This window comes from Pseudophryne corroboree, chromosome 1 (genome assembly GCF_028390025.1).
Source record: "Pseudophryne corroboree isolate aPseCor3 chromosome 1, aPseCor3.hap2, whole genome shotgun sequence".
Taxonomy (NCBI): Eukaryota; Metazoa; Chordata; class Amphibia; order Anura; family Myobatrachidae; genus Pseudophryne; species Pseudophryne corroboree.
In genome coordinates this window covers 755,315,076-755,336,843 of record NC_086444.1, presented here as the reverse complement: position 1 = coordinate 755,336,843, position 21,768 = coordinate 755,315,076, and the positions used below count along the sequence as shown (strand labels likewise).

Below are 21,768 nucleotides of genomic sequence, written 5' to 3'. Positions count from 1 at the left end.
TCGCTGATCAAATCTGGGAAGCTGCTGATTATCTATGTACAGCTTCTACTGACGTCTGTCAGCTCACTTCTCGCCTTTCATCGTCGCTAGTTACAGCACGACGAGCACTATGGCTGCGTTCTTGGCAAGCGGATGTCAAAAGAGGTATAGAGGCGTTACCTTACGGTGGCGAGAAGTTGTTTGGTCCTGAATTGGACAAATGGATTTCTGAGGCCACGGGAGGAAAGTCTGTTTTCTTACCATTGCCTCCAACAGTACCTAGACGGAGATACTCTGGACCTGCGTTCAAATCCTTTAGACCTCAGTCCTTTCGCAGGCGTGGCAGAGAAACAGCCACGCCTGGTAGACGAGGTCGAGGACGTGGTTTCCAACAAACCAACACCAGTCGTCAGGACGCTAAGGTCACCGACAAGCCAGTGGCATGACGGGCTCCCAGCCCATCTCGGATCTCCAATTGTGGGAGCACGCCTTCAGACGTTCCAGTTGGCGTGGCTCCAGACGTCCACAGATGGGTGGATCAGCAATTTAGTGTTAAAAGGTTACAAAATAGAGTTCGACTGTCTCCCGCCACTGCGGTTTTTCAAGACAGGACTGCCTGTGTCGGACGACAAGAAGGTGGTTCTGCAAATTGACGTTCAGTCTCTGCTGGATGCAGCAGTTTTGATTCCGGTCCCTGTACACCAACAAGGTCAGGGTTATTATTCCAGTCTGTTTGTGGTACCAAAGCCGGATGGCTCGGTCAGGCCAATATTGAACTTAAAGGGTCTCAATCAGTACGTCACTTACTACAGATTCAAGATGGAATCTCTGCGGTCAGTAATTGCAGGATTAGAGCCACAGGAATTCATGATTGCACTGGATCTCAAGGATGCGTACTTACACATTCCGATTTGGCCACCTCATCAGAGGTTCTTGCGGTTTGCAATACCGCAGAACCATTACCAGTTTCGGGCTCTACCGTTTGGCATCTCGTCAGCACCTCGGGTATTCACCAAGGTGATGTCTGTGATGATAGCTCATCTCAGATCCCTGGGAGTGATAATAGTTCCGTACTTGGACGATTTGCTCATCAAAGCTCCGTCTCAACAGATGCTCCTCCAATATGCATTGCTAACGTACAATGTACTGGTTCAGCACGGTTGGATTGTCAACTTCAAGAAATCACATCTGATTCCGTCTCAAAGACTTCAATTCCTAGGTATGATTCTCGATACGGTAAATCAAAGAATTTACCTACCAGAACAGAAAGTACAGGTCATTCGTCATCTGGTACAATTAGTGCTCAAGCCACGCACAGTCTCTGTACATTTCTGCATTCGCCTCTTAGGCACAATGGTGGCGGCTTTCGAATCGCTTCCGTTCGGGAGATTTCACTCACGTCCTTTTCAACTGGATGTGCTCGCACAGTGGTCGGGCTCGCATCTGCAGATTCACCACAGGGTGAGGTTGTCGCCACGGGCCAGAGTGTCTCTACTCTGGTGGCTCAAAGTACACAATCTAACTGCATGGAAACGGTTCGGCGCCTGGAATTGGATAATTCTAACGACGGACGCGAGTCTCAGAGGTTGGGGAGCTGTAGTTCAAAATTGTCAGCTCCAGGGTCTCTGGGCAGATCACGAAAGATTGCGGTCTATAAATGTCCTGGAACTCCGGGCAATTTACAATGCGCTACGACAAGCAGTGCACATGCTTCGGTCTCAGACTGTTCAGGTGCAGTCAGACAATGCGACGGTGGTCGCATACATCAACAAACAAGGAGGAACGAGAAGTTGCATGGCAATGCGGGAAGTAGCTCGAATCCTCAATTGGGCCGAGCATCACCAAGTGATATTGTCGGCAGTGTTCATTCCGGGAGTGGACAACTGGGAGGCGGATTATCTCAGCCGTCGGGATTTTCATCCAGGAGAATGGGCATTAAATCCAGAAGTGTTTCACATGTTGGTCCAGAGGTGGGGGTATCCTCAGGTGGACCTGATGGCATCTCGCCACAGTCACCAAACGCCCCAGTATGTGTCCAGAACGCGAGATCCAAAGGCAGTGGCGGTGGATGCGCTCACCATCGCGTGGCCGTACAGCCTCGTGTATCTGTTTTCACCGTTTCCGCTGCTCCCTCTATTGCTAAAACGGATCAAAAGAGAGTCTGTCACAGTCATACTAGTGGCGCCTCATTGGCCTCGGAGAGCTTGGTTCTCGGATCTCCGCGGACTACTCGCAGACGATCCTTGGCCGCTCCCACTACGTACGGACCTGTTACAACAGGGTCCGTTCCTTTACCCCGATTTAGCGCGGCTGCGTTTGACGGGGTGGCTGTTGAGACCACCCTCTTAAGAAGAGAGGGCATTCCAGAATCGGTTATACCAACCATGTTACGAGCTAGGAAGCTGGTTACGGCAGCTCATTATTACAGAATTTGGCGTGCCTATATAGGTTGGTGTGAAGATCGGAAGTTTCCGACATCATCTTTCAAGTTGTCCCGTCTTTTGATATTTCTACAGACGGGGTTAGAAGGAGGACTGCGTTTATCTACACTAAAGGTGCAGGTATCTGCGTTGTCAATTTACTTTCAAAGACGATTGGCTCTATTGCCGTTGGTACACACTTTTCTGCAAGGTGTCCTCAGAGTACAGCCTCCATTCATTCCACCTACAGCGCCATGGGACTTGAATCTGGTTTTAGATTTCTTACAGTCTTCATATTTTGAACCCTTACAACAAGTGGATATTAAGTTTCTCACTTGGAAAAAAAATTTCTACTAGCCTTAGCTTCGGCAAGGCGTGTTTCAGATTTGGGTGCCTTGTCATGCATGCCACCGTATTTGGTGTTTCATGATGACAGAGCGGAACTCCGGACGAATCCCGCTTTCTTACCAAAGGTAGTGTCATCTTTTCACATCAGTCAACCAATAGTAGTTCCTGTGTTGACAGGAAATGCTGGAACCTTGGATGTGGTACGTGCATTACTCGTTTATGTATCCCAAACGTCTACAGTTCGTAAGACGGATACGTTGTTTGTTCTCTATGATGCTGCCAAGATGGGTTGGCCTGCTTCTAAGCAGACCTTATCCAGATGGATTAAACTGACCATTCATCAGGCTTACCTTCATGCTAGGTTACAGCCACCTACATCAGTGACAGCTCATTCCACACGTTCTGTGGGAACCTCATGGGCAGCTGGTCGTGGGGCTTCTACGACGCAGCTTTGCCGTGCGGCTACATGGTCATCAGTGCACACGTTTGTGCGCTTTTACAAGTTTGATACGTTTGCGGCATCAGCATCTAGCTTTGGCAGTCTAGTGTTACAGGTGCCAAACAGCTCTCCCGCCCACGGGGGAAGCTTTGGTACGTCCCAAGAGTACTCCAGTGACCCCTAGTGGATGAAAAAGAAAATAGGATTTTGGTACTTACCAGGTAAATCCTTTTCTTTGAGTCCATAGGGGGCACTGGACGCCCACCCAGAGCAGTTTTACCTGGTTTGTGGTAAGTTCAGGGGAACTTATGGTAACACATTCTCACCGATTGGTTCAAAGTTTCAAGTTCTAGCGGTTATAGTGCCAACTGTTTAGTTGTCAGTCACGTTATGTGTCAACTTTATTGTTGTCCGTTATGTTATATGTAATTCTCCATTGTCAACCTCTCTATCGCTCCTGTTCGGCTCAGTAAAAAAACACTGAGGTACTCTGGGATATGGAGGGGGGGAGAGTTCTAAATTTAATTATTCAGTGCCTTGTTCCTGTGGAAGCCGTCCATATCCTAAGAGTACTCCAGGGCCCCCTATGGATTCAAAGAAAAGGATTTACCTGGTAAGTACCAAAATCCTATTTTCGTGTCTTTTACTCAACCTGCTATCCCTATATTCTATAACCTGAGGGGGCTTGGTGCGTCAGGTTTTATATTGATATAGGATTTTCACAAAGGTATACTTTAATACGTATTTTTCTCTGTGATTTAGTCACCATATCTCTCCTTTATCTCTGCTAGTGCTGACTACACTGCGCAGGGGTTTGGGTAAGAGGTATTGTGCTGCTGCCAATTGTACTGTGTTACCTCATACTGCAAGTTATATCATGTCTGCTTCTGAGGGTAACGGTTCTGGGGCTGAACACACTGCCGGTGTTGCTGAAGCCACAGATCCCTATGAGGGGAATATAGCAGCTGTGGGCTCTGGTTCTGGGGGCTCCTTGCCTCCCAGTGGGACTGTGGCAACGGAGGCACATAATGACCAACCGTGGGCCGCTTTTTCCACGCTTCTGCATACGCTAGTTCATAAACTAACACCCCCTATGGGACACCCAATGGCGGTACAACCGTATGTGGTCCCTGCAGCTAACCCGCCGTGGGCGGACGATTTATCTGCTCATTTGAAGAAGTTGAGCCAGTCCCTGACTACTAAAAAGTCTGACCATTGCTCGCCTAAGTCCAAGGGGTCCTCTAAGCGAGCGCTTGTCTCCTCACAATCCACTGCTGTCACTGACACCTCATCTGATGAAGACGGCACTTACACTGACCCCACAGGTTCTGACTCTGAAACGGCTGATGGGGAGGGTAGTTCACATGTGGATGTTCCTGATCTTTTGGAGGCTATTAAGTTAATTCTACAGATTACGGATGATCCCGAGCCATCCGTCCCTCCTAAGAAACCTGATAGGTTCAAGCGTCAGAAGGTGGATAAACAAGTTTTACCTCACTCTGATCACCTAGTGGGTATACGTCAGGAACCCTGGGAAAACCCGGGTACGAAGTTTGTGCCTCAAAAGAAGATGCTGGCTTGCTATCCCCTCGCGCCAGAGCTAAGAATTGGGAAACGCCCCCTCCAGTAGACTCACATGTGGCTAGGATGGTGGTTTCCAAAGCTCTGCCTGTCACTACCGTCACGTCTCTAAAAGAGCCTACGGATAAACGTGTGGAGGGTTGTCTGAAAGCGATTTACACCCTCACGGGTGCTGCACAAAGGCCCACTATTGCAGCTACATGGGCTGCAGAGGCTATTGAAGCATGGGCCTTGGAGTTAGAAGCTGTAATCTCCTCTGACCATGCTAGACAATGCTTGTCATATATTGTCACAGCTTCTCGCTATATTAAAGAGGCGGCTTCTGATGCCGGTATCCTAGCAGCCAAGGCCTCTACTACGTCAGTCCTGGCTCGCCGGATATTGTGGCTGAGATCCTGGTCTGTGGATCTGGACTCTAGAAAAACCCTGGAGGTACTCCCTTTCAAGGGAGATATTCTGTTTGGGGAGGATTTAAATAAGATTGTGGCTGACTTGGCTACTGCCAAAACTGCCTGTCTGCCAAGTACCGCTCCTTCTGTGTCGAAGGCTAAAGTACTTCCTTTCGCCCCTTTCGTCCTTCAGGTAAAGCAAAAGGTCAGGCGTGCAACAAGCAGGCCCGCACTTCCAAACCTGGTAAGCCGAAGCCAAAAAGAGCCTGGGTGGCCCGTCAGCCAGCTTCCAAGGCCGATAAGCCTGCCGCATGACGGGGCGGGCCTCCCCCTGGGGGATCCCAGGGTGGGGGCCGGCTTCTAGGGTCTACCCAGGAATGGTTGAAGACCACTCCAGATGCCTGGGTACGGGAAGTCGTCACTCAAGGTTACGCCATTGCCTTCAAAAACCGACCCCCTCATCGATTTTTGCCAGACAGACGTCCTGTCGGACCAGACAAAGGCTACCATTCTACAGTTAGAGACAAAGGCTAACACTGGTACAGACCCTCCTGGATACAGGAGTCGTAGTACAGGTGCCTCTTGCACAGAGGGGCCGGGGGTACCATTCTCCGCTGTTTCTAGTCCCGAAACCGAATGGGTCCTCCCGGCCCATTCTCAACCTCAAGGCATTGAACAGGTTTGTGAAGGTTTCCAAGTTCCGTATGGAAACCCTTCGCTCTATAGTTCTGGCCTTGGAACCTGGGGACTACATGGTCTCCCTGGACATACAGGATGCTTACCTGCATATTCCTATAGCAGCGTCACATCAGCAATACCTGAGGTTTGCTATTGGCAACCTCCATTACCAGTTTCGGGCGTTACCTTTTGGTTTAACAGCGGCTTCGCGAGTCTTCACCAAAGTAATGGCGTCAGGATCCTGCCGTATCTGGATGACTTGTTAATCCTGGCAAATTCCCCAGAACTTCTCCTACGTCATCTGGATATGACGGTCCGGTTTCTACAAGCCCACGGGTGGCTCATCAACTGGAAGAAATCCTCCCTGATCCCTGCTCAGAGCATGGTGCATCTGGGACTGCTATTGGACACACACAACCAGAGGTTGTTCTTGTGTCAGGAGAAGGTCCTGAACTATCAGGACAAGATTCGTTACTTCCTTTCTCGTCCGCAAGTGTCGATACATTCGGCGATGCAGGTGCTGGGCCTCATGGTCTCAGCATTCGACATGGTGGAGTATGCTCAATTCCATTCTCGCCCCCTCCAGAGGCTGATTCTAGCCAAGTGGGACGGCCTGCCTCACCGGATCAGGTCTCAAATGATCTCATTGACTCCGGAGGTCTGTCTGTCGCTGCTCTGGTGGCTCCAGGACCAACAATTGTGCAGGGGCCGTCCCTTCTGGATATCCAACTGGGTCCTGTTGACAACAGATGCCAGTCTAAGAGGTTGGGGTGCGGTGCTGGAGCAACACTCCCTTCAGGGTCGGTGGACCAAGGAGGAATCTCTCCTCTCGATCAACATTCTGGAATTGCGGGCGGTCTTCAATGCATTGAACCTGGCCCAGCATTTAATTCAGAACCGTCCTGTTCAAGTACAGTCGGACAAAGCCACCACAGTGGCTTACATAAATCATCAGGGCGGCACTCGAAGCCGTTTGGCAATGAAGGAAGTCTCACGGATTCAACATTGGGCGGAACGCCATCTACTGGCCATACCGGCAATCTTCATTCCGGGAGTCCTGAATTGGGAAGCGGACTTTCTCAGCCGTCAGGACATGCATGCCGGCGAATGGGGCCTCCATCCAGAAGTGTTTCAACTCCTAGTGGAAAAGTGGGGTCTTCCAGACGTAGATCTGATGGCGTCTCGACACAATCAAAAGGTTCCGGTCTTCGGAGCAAGGACAAGGGATCCTCAAGCAGCATTCGTGGATGCGCTGGCGGTGCCGTGGAGGTTTCGGCTGCCGTACGTGTTCCCTCCGGTGTCACTCCTGCCCAGGGTAATTCGCAAGTTCAAGCAAGAAAAAGGAATTCTGCTTCTCATAGCTCCAGCGTGGCCCAGACGGCACTGGTTCTCAGACCTGTAGGGCCTATCGTCAGAGCGTCCAATTCTACTTCCACAACACCCAGACCTCCTCGGCCCCTGTGTCTAAAAGGACCTAGCCCGGCTGTCTTTGACGGCGTGGCTCTTGAAGCTTCCGTCTTGAGGGCTAAGGGTTTTTCTGAAGAGGTCATTAAAACAATGTTGCGGGCCCGGAAACCGGCTTCTGCTCGGATTTACCATAGGGTCTGGCATTCCTACTTTGTTTGGTGCGCATCTAACAATTATGACGCTTCCAAGTTTAGTACAGCCAAACTTTTGGCTTTTCTGCAACAGGGCCTGGATTTAGGCCTGCGTCTGGCCTCCCTCAAGGTTCATATTTCTGCCTTGTCGGTGTGGTTTCAGAGAAAAATTGCGACTTTACCTGATGTTCATACTTTCACTCAGGGTGTGTTGCGTATCCAACCTCCCTATGTCCCGCCTGTGGCTCCTTGGGACTTGTCTGTGTATTTGGAGGCGTTGCAGGAGCCTCCGTTTGAACACCTTGGTTCAGCTGATCTTAAGTGGCTTTCCCTTAAGATGGTGTTCTTGCTGGTTATTGCCTCTGCTAAAAGAGTGTCGGATTTGGGTGCCCTTTCCTGTAGTTCCCCATATCTGATTTTTCACCGTGACCGGGCGGTACTTCAGACTCGTCCCGGTTATTTACCGAAGGTGGTGTCCTCGATCCACCTTAATCAGGAGATTGTGGTTCCGGTCTTTGTCTCTCCTGATTTGTCTCCCAAAGAGCGGTCTTTGGATGTGGTACGGGCTTTCCGTATCTATGTGAAGAGAACTGCTTCTATTCGAAAATCTGATTCTCTCTTTGTTTTGTTTGGATTTCACAAACGTGGCTGGCCTGCTCACAAGCAGACCCTGGCCCGGTGGATTAGAATGGTGATTGCACATGCTTATGTGAAGGCTGGTCTGTCAGTTCCTGCTCACATCACGGCCCATTCTACTCGGTCTGTTGGACCTTCTTGGGCGGCCCAACGTGGTGCGACCCTTGACCAATTGTGCAAGGCGGCTACGTGGTCCTTCGGGAACACGTTCATAAGGTTCTATGCCTTCGATACTGCCGATTACCAGGATGCTTCCTTTGGACGCTGGGTTCTTGTGCCCGCTACAGTGCGTCCCCTCCCATAAGGAACTGCTTTAGGACATCCCCATTGTCCATCCTTGTGGAGCCCAGTGTACCCCGCAGCAGAAAACGAGTTTTATGGTAAGAACTTACCTTTGTTAAAACTCTTTCTGCGAGGTACACTGGGCTCCACAAGGCGCCCACCCTGACGCACTTAGCTTCTTCGGGTTGGTATGGCATTAGCCGCTGACCCTGTGCACATCAACAAATGCTAGTTAGGAAATATGGGGTAACTCAGAGTTGATTGCAGCAGCACATTTGTTAGCAGTTGGGCAAAACCATGGGCCTAATTCAGACCTGATCGCTAGGGTGCGTTTTTTGCATCCCTGCGATCAGGTAAGCGCCGCCTACAGGGGGAGTGGGTAGTGGCTGTGCAGGGCTGCGATCTCATGTGCAGAGAGCTGCACAAACAAAAGTTTGTGCAGTCTCTGCACAGCTCAGGACTTACTCTTCCAGGGCGATGATTCAGCCAGGAGCTGACGTCAGGAACTCTCCCTTCCAACGGCTGGACACGCCTATGTTTTTCCGGACACTCCTTAAAAACGGTCAGTTGCCACCTACAAATGGCCTCTTCCAGTCAATCTTCTTGCAATCGCCGATGCGTTCGCTTTCTTCGTAAAATCAGTTGCTATCCGGCGGCCGACGCGCAAAAAAAAAAGCTAGCGTGCAATCGGGCCTGAATGACCCCCCATGTGCACTGCAGGGGAGGCAGACATAACATGTGCAGAGAGAGTTAGATTTGGGTGGGTTATTTTGTTTCTGTGCAGGGTAAATACTGGCTGCTTTATTTTTACACTGCAATTTAGATTTCAGTCTGAACACACCCCACCCAAATCTAACTCTCTCTGCACATGTTACATCTGCCCCCCCCCCCCCCCCCCCCCTGCCCCCCTGCACTGCACATGGTTTTGCCCAACTGCTAACAAATTTGCTGCTGCGATCAACTCTGAATTTCCAGATTTAGGAGTGTGTGGAGAGGTGAGCTCTAATCAGCAGTTCATCTTCTACCACATTAAAACCACTAAAACTGCTTTCACACCAAGCAGTGCAAGCCGGCATGACCTGGGTCTTGGCACAGTGTGAAGGGCTAGACCCGGTTTCATCCCAGGTCCGCAAACTGGGTTGGGACCTTGGTTAACCTGGGTCCAGTCCAGGAAGTCTTCAGTGTGAATGGTGAGACCCAGGTAATTCAACCTGGGTCACGCTAAGAGGCTGCTGATTGACTGTCATCAGCTGAAAGAGGGAGCAGCAGGCATGGGTGCAGTGTGAATTGAGTTGGCCCGGGAATAACCTGGGTTCAATGTGCGGCGAGAAAGGGGTCTGGCATGAGTTGAAACCGTGTTCAGTATGCCGTGTCAGAGCCGGGATTGCAGTGTGAAAAGGAGATATATAATACTTAACCATTCTTCTCCTACAATACTCTCCATTTATGGTCTAAATTAATTGGGGAAAAATTAGATAATTGGGGCTGTCTTTATGTTTTTTTCTTTTTTAAGCCATTTTGTATTGAGCTAAGGGGGTCCCAGGGAAAGTATAGGACAAGGTGAGATCTACACCAATTCGTAAAAATGGTTCAAAATGAAAATCTTTAGTAGAATGGGGACGCCCATGTAATCTCACCTTAAATAAAATCTAATTTATGCACTGTCTTGCTTTGTAAGCCTATGCGCTGTGGAAGAAATCTAATAGCACTTGCTCAAGATAATAGTGAAAATTTGAGCTCCATAGGGTAATCCTTGTAAATGAGCTAAAACCTGAAATCTATGTATTTGCAGAAATGTACTGGGAGGTGTAGTACTAAGGTAACTCTGCATTTGTCATTTTCAGGCTCTCCAGTACGGTGCAGAGGATAACAGTACCGCTATCATTGTTCCCTTCGGGGCCTGGGGAAAACACAAGAGTTCTGAAGTCAGTTTCTCTTTCAGCCGCGGCTTTGCATCAAGCGGGAGATGGGCATGATTAAGTCCTGCTCCATATTTGTTACTATGAAGCACAAAAACGTCCATCTTCAAGCACAGTCCATTTTATCTTCATCAAATCAACTAATCGTTCTCATTTTCTAGCACAGTGAATGCTATCTGTCCTCTACGTTTTATATGGGAAGAAAGGATCATGGATTATTAAGACAATGGATTATTTGGTTACACCGGAATGTGTATGCTTAAATATACTATTGTACATAATGTTCAGCGGCGGCTGCAGTGTCGACCATATAGTGTATCGAGGAACCGCTTAGCACATAATAAACGTGATTATGTATGTAATATATGTGCTGGCTGGTTCCCCTGGGGGTTGGGTCCGCTGAGTGTATCTGGCGCTGTGCAGCACCCGGGAATCCACATAAGGTTTCTCACACACCTAAGCCTGCCCCCAGACTCCTGTCAAACTAGCCAATGCGAGTCTGAGGGCTGGCTAAGAAGGACTGAGTGAAGTCTTGCGCTGATTCCCGGGTGCCGTATGGCTCCAGATACACTTGGCGAATCTGATCCCCAGGGTAAACAGCCAGCATATATATTATATACATGTATGTTTATATGTGCTGAGCGGTTCCCCCTTGCACTGTTTGCAGCCGCCGCTGATGATGTTGACATTTTGGTGGATTGATACAGCAGTCGTTTTGTAGAATATCCTTGCTCCTCGTTGTGTCCTCACAAAGGTGCAGTATGGCTGACTTACACGAACAACTGAGCTGGGCACTTTATTGCTCATTTTGCACTGCAGTAGTGATAGCATTTTGCTGGCAATCTCTGTTACGCTAAATGTTTGTATTTATAATGTGAGTCCTATTGCATAACTTTTAAACTTGTTTCATTGTGTACTTTTATGTATGAAGGTTTTCTATATAAAAAAAATGTGAATATAAGCAGGACAGACATGGGCTTAGGTCCCCCCCATCTTCTATTGTAATTTATACATTGTTAGTGCATGGAAAGCATCTCCAGTTGTGTATAAATATGCCTATGGCTTGTATAATATAAAGAGAATCTGTAGAGATGTCACTAGACCAAATCGGGTATTTATACCGTGGGGTATTTCATTACAGACTACGTCCAAGTTCATTTGTGAAAACTAATTGTGTCTTTGTTCTCAATAGTTGCTGAAACTAAAACTAGTGCTGGTAAATCTACATATGGCAACATATGGTAATTGTATGCCGGCTACACACAGGGCTACGTGGCTCTTCATGTTTGAGCAGCTTTCTAAATGTTAAAGGGCGGGTACATTTCCCTGGTGACGGAAGTCAGTGGTGAGAGCGATGAAGCGTTAAGGATGAGAAAAGTAGGTCTGAAGGTCCATACACACGAGATTCGGACTATGCCCGGTTCTCACTATGCGACGTGAACTGTGATCGGTATCGCAAGTAAAGATGACTACTGTGCTTGCGATACCGATTTTGGCTAAGTGACAATTTTAACTATCTTTTACACGAGATAGTCAAAATTTACTTGCCTGCACAGTCTATTTTTGCTTGTGATGCCGATCCCGCGGGATGCAAGCTGTGTACACACTGTGCAATATGCACTAACTTTCCTTACGATTTTGACTATATAGTCAAATCGTAAGAAAAATTAAGTGCATATCTCACCGTGTGTACACACCTTAATACTTACCAAGTCATATTGGAATACTGGGAACACTTAGATCCTTTACAAGGAGACATTTAATCGGGACACACATGCTTCATGACAGTATTTTAGTTAGGTCACATCCTGCGCCATATGCGTCTGCTGTATTGCTGGCCTGTTAGCCCCTAAGCTGTACAGTATTCGGATATCCTATGTATCATCATCACCATTCATATAACTGCTCTGTATACTAACTTCATTGCTGGTTTTCTAATATGGCATGTAATGTACATAACTAGCTTGTGTATATATTGGTTTTGTAATTAATGAATAAAGGAATATGGGATTTGTTTTAAGATTTTGTCTTAATTTTATTTTAATTACCTATTGAATGTTTTATTTTAAATGTAGTTGATGCTTGTAATTAAATGTGTGGTTTATGAGCACACAGACTGCAAAAAAAATCTTATTTATGAAGGTGTAATATAATAACCCAGCATTGTGGTTTGTTTTTTGCAGCAATAAAATCACTAAATATATTTCTGTAAAATATGTAATGTATGGAATCACAGGCACTAAGTAGCGCCCCCTCTCTTCCCCCCCTTCTTAAATCCTGCAGTAATACGGTGATTATTTCATACTACTCAGACACTTGTACATAGGTATCTGCTTATCTTACCATGCAGTTACAAGGGCAATTCATTCATTTATGTAAAGGGCTGGTTTGCATTACCATTTTGGAATTCAGGAATTTTCATAAATAGTTAATGTATAAATTGGTATTTATTTTGTATTTGTGTCTCAAAATAGGTCATGAGTTTGTAGTGGACATCAGGATTGTCTTCATACAAATGATGTAAATAAAAGCTACTTTAGTATCAGAATAAATTGCCTTCCAGAAATGTGTATTCATTGATATTATGTCCTTGTGATTCATCAAATAGCAAAGTAGGATTGTAATAGTATAGGAACAGTCAGCATTAAGCTGGGTACACGTTAGATGATTTTTGACATGTGGCAGATTCTGCCTGATTGGAACAGCACTTAGTTAAAATAGGCCAGTGTGTACACACTGTCGCTGACGATGCGCGATCCCTACCTTGAGACGTGTCCCCCCTCCTCTACCAGGGCTGCTGTCACCTTCTGGATTGGCAGTCCCTGACCGTACAGCTCTCTGTCACACAGACAGCTCCAGCCATGCTCAGTGCACTGCTCTAAATGTCTGTCTGCAGACTGCGATCAGCACCAGTGATAAGGCGGGCACTGTGAGCAGCCAGGTATAGAAGCATTTGAGGAGCCGAGCAGTATCTGGTTTCGGAGGTACAGCCCCGTCCCTCAACTCTGTCCAGGCCCCCATACCCTTTCTATGCTGAGTCTGACTGGTATATGCTACCTCCCAGGCTGTAGTCAGAATCCTTTTGAGGGCGGGCAGACACTTAGCTCTTATTTAAAATATTGACAAATTCTGCCGCACAGTTTGCCTACTGAATGTGCAGTTTCTTCACACTACTCTTGCCCCAGGGCCTCCCCTGTCTGCACAGGTATGCGCCATTGCTAATCATAAAGGGATGTCTCCAGGGCTGCGGAAAATGCTTCAGAAGAAATCCATCTCAAACTGCAGTGGCAACATAGGTGGTATAGAATAGTTATTTTACTTCTTTTCTGTTCACTTTTACCAGTGACCCTTCCTATGCCTCTGACACTCTCCATCGCAGCACGTGCGCAGAATACCAATAATCGCTCAGTTGTATGATCATCGGCATTGCATATAACTCTGAATTGGAGTTGGGGATCCCGGCAGCAGAATTCCAGCAAGGGGGGGGACAAGCGCAACAAAGCCCCTCGCTGCACTCACCACAGGTTCTATTACCACTCTATGGGTGTCGTGGGCACCCATGAGTGGGAATAGTCCCTGCTATTTGGCATACCAACTGTCAGGATTTAGAGGGGGCGGGATGTAGCCATCAGTATTGTGACCAGCGGTCTCCTGACTGCCGGTCACATAACTACATCACAAATCAGGCCTCAGGTCTCTTGGAAGCAGCCTTGAAACCTGTTTCACATTTATAGTAAACCGATTGCCCACATATAGTGGATGAAATCATTTTTCTCCAAACATTTCTCATGTTATCAAAGAACAACATTGTCCCTAGTCCCTGGTAAGTAGGTAGGTAGCACTCTCAGGATTATTGGTTCAGAAACTTGTATTTTTTGGACTGGACAGGATCTAGGTGTATAGATGAGTGTGTAAAGGAGACGACAATTCCACTTTACACAGCAGATGAAAAATAAGATTTTAAACCTACTGGTAAATCTATTTCTCCTAGTCCGTAGAGGATGCTGGGGAATCCGTAAGGACCATGGGGTATAGACGGGCTCCGCAGTAGATAGGGCACCTAAAAAGAACTTTGACTATGGGTGTGCACTGGCTCCTCCCTCTATGCCCCTCCTCCAGACCTCAGTTAGAGAACTGTGCCCAGAGGAGATGGACAATACAAGGCAGGATTTAGCAATCCAAGGGCAAGATTCATACCAGCCCACACCAATCATACCATGTAACCTGGAACATACATAACCAGTTAACAGTATGAACAAAAACAACAGTAACTGTCCTAGACCGATGTCAACTGTAACATAACCCTTATGGAAGCAACAACTATATACAAGTCTTGCAGAGTTTCCGCACTGGGACGGGCGCCCAGCATCCTCTACGGACTAGGAGAAATAGATTTACCGGTAGGTTTAAAATCTTATTTTCTCTTACGTCCTAGAGGATGCTGGGGACTCCGTAAGGACCATGGGGTTTATACCAAAGCATCCAATCGGGCGGGAGAGTGCGTATGACTCTGCAGCACCGACTGAGCAAACGCTAGGTCCTCATCAGCCAGGGTATCAAACTTGTAGAATTTAGCAAAAGTGTTTGACCCCGACCAAGTCGCCGCTCGGCAAAGTTGTAAGGCCGAGATGCCTCGGGCAGCCGCCCAAGAAGAGCCCACCTTCCTAGTGGAATGGGCCTTAACCGAATTTGGTACCGGCAATCCAGCCGTAGATTGAGCCTGCTGAATCGTATTACAGATCCAGCGAGCAATAGTCTGCTTTGAAGCAGGAGCGCCAATCTTATTGGCCGCATACAGGACAAACAGAGCCTCTGTTTTCCTAATTCTAGCCATCCTGGCTACATAAATCTTTAAGGCCCTGACTACGTCTAGGGATCTGGAATCCTCCAGGTCACCGGTAGCCACAGGCACCACAATAGGATGATTCATATGGAACGAAGAAACCACTTTAGGCAAAAATTGCGGACGTGTCCTCAATTCAGCTCGATCCACATGAAAAATTAAGTAGGGGCTCTTGTGTGAGAGAGCCGCCAATTCTGACACTCGCCTTGCTGATGCTAAGGCCAACAACATGACCACCTTCCAAGTAAGAAATTTCAACTCAACCTTGTTAAGCGGTTCAAACCAGTGTAATTTTAGGAACTGCAACACCACATTCAGGTCCCATGGTGCCACTGGAGGCACAAAAGGGGGCTGGATGTGCAGCACTCCCTTTACAAACGTCTGGACTTCTGGAAGAGAAGCCAATTCCTTCTGAAAGAAAATCGAGAGGGCTGAAATCTGTACCTTAACCGAGCCTAATTTCAGGCCCATATCCACTCCTGTCTGTAGCAAGTGGAGAAAACGACCCAGATGAAAATCTTCCGTAGGTGCATTCTTGGTCTCACACCAAGGCACAAACTTTCGCCAGATACGGTGATAATGTTTTATCGTCACCTCCTTCCTAGCCTTTATTAAAGTAGGGATGACCTCTTCCGGAATCCCCTTTTTTTGCTAGGGTTCTGCGTTCAACCGCCATGCCGTCAAACGTAACTGCGGTAAGTCTTGAAATACACATGGCCCCTGCTGCAACAGGTCTTCCCTCAGAGGAAGAGGCCAGGGGTCTCCTGTGAGCATCTCTTGTAGATCCGAGTACCAGGCCCTTCGAGGCCAGTCTGGGACAACTATTAACGTCTGTACTCTTCTTCGTCTTATGATCCTCAACACTTTCGTGATGAGAGGAAGAGGAGGGAACACGTAGACCGATTCGGACACCCACGGTGTTACCAGTGCGTCTACTGCTACTGCCTGAGGGTCCCGAGACCTTGCGCAATACCTCCAAAGTTTTTTGTTGAGGCGTGACGCCATCATGTCTATTTGAGGAGTTCCCCAAAGACGTGTTACGTCTGCAAAGACTTCTTGATGAAGTCCCCACTCTCCTGGATGGAGATCGTGTCTGCTGAGGAAGTCTGCTTCCCAGTTGTCTACTCCCGGAATGAAGACAGCCGACAAAGCACTTACATGATTTTCCGCCCAGCGAAGAATCCTTGTGGCTTCCGTCATCGCGACTCTGCTTCTTGTCCCGCCTTGGCGGTTCACATGAGCCACTGCTGTGACATTGTCTGATTGAATCAGAACCGGTAGGTTTCGAAGAAAACTCTCCGCTTGTCGAAGGCCGTTGTAAATGGCCCTGAGTTCCAACACATTGATGTGTAGACAGGACTCCTGGTCTGACCATCGACCCTGAAAAGTCTCTCCCTGTGTGACCACTCCCCATCCTCGGAGGCTCGCGTCCGTGGTAACCAAGATCCAGTCCTGAATCCCGAACCGGCGACCCTCCAGTAGGTGAGCACTTTGCAACCACCACAGGAGGGACACTCTGGTTCCTGGGGACAGAGTTATTTTCCGATGTAAGTGCAGATGGGACCCTGACCACTTGTCCAGAAGGTCCTATTGAAAAGTCCGTGCATGGAACCTTTCCGAAGGGAATGGCCTCGTAGGCCGCCACCATTTTTCCCAGAACTCTAGTGCATTGGTGAACTGACACCCTTTTCGGTTTTAGCAGTTCTCTGACCATGTTCTGGATGTCTTGGGCCTTCTCTATTGGGAGAAAGACCTTCATTTGTTCCGTATCCAGTATCATACCTAGGAACGGTAGTCGACTTGTCGGAATCAACTGTGACTTTGGTAGATTTAGAATCCAACCGTGTTGCTGGAGCACTCTCAGAGAGAGCGCCACACTACTCAGCAATTTCTCCCTTGATCTCGCTTTTATCAGGAGATCGTCCAAGTATGGGATAATTGTGACTCCATGTTTGCGCAGGACCACCATCATTTCCGCCATTATTTTGGTGAAAATCCTCGGGGCCGTGGAAAGTCCAACGGCAACGTCTGAAATTGGTAATGACAATCCTGTACAGCGAATCTCAGGTATTCCTGATGGGGGGCATATATGGGGACATGAAGGTATGCATCCTTTATGTCCAGAGACACCATAAACTCCCCCTCCTCCATGTTGGCTATTATCGCTCTGAGTGATTCCATTTTGAATTTGAATCTTTTTATGTACAGGTTTAGGGATTTCAGATTCAAAATCGGTCTGACCGAACCGTCCGGTTTCGGGACCACAAATAGGGTTGAGTAGTAACCTCTTCCCTGCTGGTGCAGGGAAACCTTGATTATCACTTGCTGTATACACAGCGTTTGAATTGCAGCTAACACTACATCCCTTTCCGATGTGGAAGCTGGTAGGGCCGATTTGAAAAATCGTGCGCGGGGGCACCTCCTCGAATTCCAGTTTGTAACCCTGGGAAACTTTCCAACACCCAGGGATTCAGGTCCGAACTGACCCAGGCCTGACTGAAAAGTCGAAGACGTGCCCCCACCGGTGCGGACTCCCTCAGGGGAGCCCCAGCGTCATGCTGTGGGTTTTGGAGCAGCCGGGGAGGACTTTTGTTCCTGGGCACCTGCCGCAGCAGGTGCTCTCTTTCCTCTGCCCTTACCTCTGGCGAGGAAAGAGGATCCCTGACCTCTTTTGGACTTGTGCGACCGAAAGGACTGTATCTGATAGGGTGTTACTTTCTTTTGCTGTTGGGGAATATATGGTAAAAAATTTGATTTACCTGCTGTAGCTGTGGAAACCAGGTCCGTCAGCCCATCCCCAAACAATACATCACCCTTATACGGTAGTACTTCCATATGTTTCTTGGAATCCGCATCACCCGTCCATTGGCGAGTCCATAAGGATCTTCTCGCTGAGATAGCCATCGCATTGGCCCTAGAAGCTAGCAATCCAATGTCCCTTTGAGCATCCCTCATAAATAAGGCTGCATCTTTTATATGGGCTAGAGTTAGGAATATAGTATCCTTATCCATAGTATCAAATTGATCTGTCAGCTCATCTGTCCAAGCTGCAATTGCGCTACACACCCATGCCGACGCAATCGTCGGTGTTAGCACAGCACCCGTATGAGAATAAATACCCTTTAAGGTAGTTTCTTGCCTGCGATCTGCTGGGTCCTTAAGGGCCGCTGTGTCAGGAGACGGTAGCGCCACTTTCTTGGATAAGCGCGTTAGGGCCTTGTCCACAGTGGGGGGTAATTCCCAAATCTCCCTGTCCTGCTTAGGGAAAGGGTATGCCATAAAAATTCTTTTGGGGATCTGTGGTCTCTTATCCGGAGTCTCCCAAGCTTTTCCAAAGAACTCATTTAATTCATGACATGTGGGAAAATTAATAATCTGTTTCTTTTCCTTAAACGTGTACCCTTGTGTCGGGGACTGAGGGTTCATCCACAATATGCAACACATCCCTTATTGCCACAATCATACACTGAATAGTTTGTCACCCTAGGGTGCAATTTTACTTCGTCATAGTCGACACTGGAATCAGAATCCGTGTCGGTAGTAGTGTCTTGTGTTAAGGGACGCTTTTGAGACCCCGACAGGCCCTGTGAGTCGGTCCAATCTGAGGATTGACCGCCTGATGTTCCCCCTAAACCAGCCTTATCAAGCCTTTTATGTAAAGATGCCACACTTGCATGCAACGTATGCCACATGTCCATCCAATCAGGAGTTGGCACAACCGACGGGGACACACCACTCATTTGCTCCACCTCCTCCCTGGAGAAGCCTTCCGCCTCAGACATGTCGACACACACGTACCGACACCCTACACACACAGGGATTTACCTATAGAGACAAAACCTCAACCAGGTCCTCAGGAGAGACAGAGAGATAGAGTATGCCAGCACACACCCAGCGCTTAAAAACACTGGAATATACAACCAGATAGCGCTTTTATATGTTTATAATCGTAATCTCCACTCACTGCGTCGCCAAAGTGCCCCCCTCCTCCTTTTTCCAACCTGTGAAGCTCAGCAGGGGAGAGAACAGGGAGCCAGCGTTTTCTCGTGCAGCCTCTGTGGAGAAAATGGCGCTGGTTAGTGCTGAGGATCAAGCCCCGCCCACCCGACGGCGGGCTTCGGTCCCTTCATCATATATTAATAAAATGGCGGGGGTCCGCGGATTTACTGTCCCCCACCTAATCCACCTTATTTATGGCCAAAAACAAGGTTTATTGCTGCCCAGGGCGCCCCCCCCCCCCCTGCGCCCTGCACCCTTCAGTGCCTGCTTTGTGTGTGTGACTGGGAGCAATGGCGCGCAGCTTACCTCATGAAGATCTGATGTCTTCTGCGGCCTCAAGTCTTTTCCTCAATACTCACCCGGCTTCTATCTTCGGCATCTGTGAGGAGGACGGTGGCAGCGCGGCTCCGGGACGAGCCCCAGGTGAGACCTGTGTTCCGACTCCCTCTGGAGCTAATGGTGTCCAGTAGCCAAGAAGCAGTGCCCAACTTTACAAGCCAGCTCTGCTTCTCTCTCCTCTGTCCCACGATGCAGGGAGCCTGTTGCCAACAGGACTCCCTGAAAATAAAAAACCTAACAAAATTCTTTTTCCACAGAAAACTCTGGAGAGCTCTGTGCAGTGCACCCATTCTCCTCTGGGCACAAGATCTAACTGAGGTCTGGAGGAGGGGCATAGAGGGAGGAGCCAGTGCACACCCATAGTCAAAGTTCTTTTTAGGTGCCCTATCTCCTGCGGAGCCCGTCTATACCCCATGGTCCTTACGGAGTCCCCAGCATCCTCTAGGACATAAGAGAAACGTCCTAGAGGATGCTCGGTTCCGCTTCAGTACCATGGGGTATAGACTGTTTCGCAGGAGCCATGGGCACTTTAAGACTTTTTAAGAGTGTGAACTGGCTTCTCCCTCTATGCACCTCCTCCAGACCTCAGTTTAGAAAATGTGCCCAGGCAGACTGGTCGCACTCTAGTGGAGCTCTACTGAGTTCTACTAAAAGACTTTGTTAGGTTTTTTATTTTCAGGGAGACTGCTGGCAACAGTTTCCCTGCTTCGTGGGACTGAGGGGGCAGAAGTAGGAACCAACTTCCTGAATAGTTTCCTGGCTCTGCTTCTGCTGACAGGACACCTTTAGCTCCTGAAGGGTACTGAACACTAGCTGCGGCTATGCGCTCACTCCCACAGCACGCCGTCACCCCCCTAACAGCCAGAAGTCAGAAGACTGGTGAGTAAGATCTGCAAGAGGGACCTCCGGTCATCGTGACGGATCAAGGTACTGAGCAGTGGGCGGGAACGCTGCGCGAGCATGCTATCCATAACAGCGCACAGCAGGGCGCGGGGGCGCCCTGGGCAGCATGAAACCTACTCTTAAACTGGCAAAAGGTAGCATATGATGGCGTGGCACAGTCCTACACCCCCGCCAGTATAAAAAAAATTGTGATGAATTCTGAGGGGAAACGCGCCATTACAGGGGGCGGGGCTTCCTCCTCAGTCAGCCAGCACACTGCTCAGCGCCATTTTCTCTAAGCAAGCTGCAGGGGAAGAAACGCTGGTCCTCCTCCACTTCTAAATCAAGTATCGGTGCAAATAAGGGGGGGCAGAGTGTAAATTGGTGCTCAATTAGACTATTTGGCATTATAAAAGCGCTAAAGGTCTTTGTGGACATTTTAATGACACAGGGATTTTAGTCATTGGCGCTGAGTTGTGAACTGGCAAGTCACTTTCTGTGTCCTTCTGACAGATTTTACTGTGGGTCTGTCCCCTATAAGCCCCGGAGTGTCTGTGGTGTGTTTGTGCACGTGTGGGACATGTCTGAGGCAGGGAGCTCTTCCTCTGAGGGAGCCATTTAGGGACACGCGCTGCCAGCACACCACGAGCCTGAATGGGTGAAAGAATTACGTGATAGTGTGAATCATATCAGTAAGAGATTGGATAAGTCTGAGTCTCATGCAGAAACCTGGAGAAAATCCGTGGAAGATGTGATTTTTAATAGTTGTGCTTTTTCATCCACAGGGGATCCCTCTGGTACACATAAAAGGTCATTTGCACAAATAGTACAAACTGATACCGACAAAGGGGTATATTTACTAAAATTCGTATTTTTCTGAATGAGGTTAAAGTTCAAACACGAATGACATCGAATGTGTGAATTTGCAACTTTTTTTGAATTTTTTACGCCACATTTACTATGCTGTCGTATTCTGCATTTTCGTTTTTTCCGATATCGATGTCATTCGTAATTTCGGCCAGTGTTTTACGGGAGTGAATAGTAAAACACTGCCGACATTAACACAATGAATCTCTGCCGGATCTGTGAAATCCGTGCAGGGCTTCATTGTGCACCTTTAAAAAAAAAAATATAAAGTGTTAAAAATCAAGAAAAAATTTGCGTGGGGTCCCCCCTCCTAAGCAAAACCAGCCTCGGGCTCTTTGAGCCGCTCCTGGTTGTAAAAATATGGTAGGAAAATTGACAGGGGTTCCCCCATATTTAAACAACCAGCACCGGGCTCTGCACCTGGTCCTGGTGCCAAAAATACGGGGGACAAAGAGCATAGGGGTCCCTCGTATTTTTAACACCAGCACCTGGTGCTTAAAAATATGGGGGACCCCTACGCTTTTTGTCCCCCGTTTTTTTGGCACCAGGACCAGGTGCAGAGCCCGGTG

The 21,768-nt window shown here is 48.3% G+C and overlaps 1 protein-coding gene across 2 annotated transcripts in view; it reads left to right on the top strand.

Annotated features, from left to right (window-relative positions):
- The window catches only part of PPM1K (protein phosphatase, Mg2+/Mn2+ dependent 1K), a 72,750-nt gene extending 60,461 nt beyond the window's left edge, over positions 1–12,289 (top strand). For both annotated transcript variants that reach the window (XM_063917069.1, XM_063917061.1), the window contains exon 7: positions 10,195–12,289. In XM_063917069.1, coding sequence (XP_063773139.1) covers positions 10,195–10,326 — 132 coding nt within the window. In that variant the 3' untranslated portion in view covers positions 10,327–12,289. The remainder of the gene's footprint in view (positions 1–10,194) is intronic.
- The last annotated feature ends 9,479 nt before the right edge of the window (positions 12,290–21,768 follow it).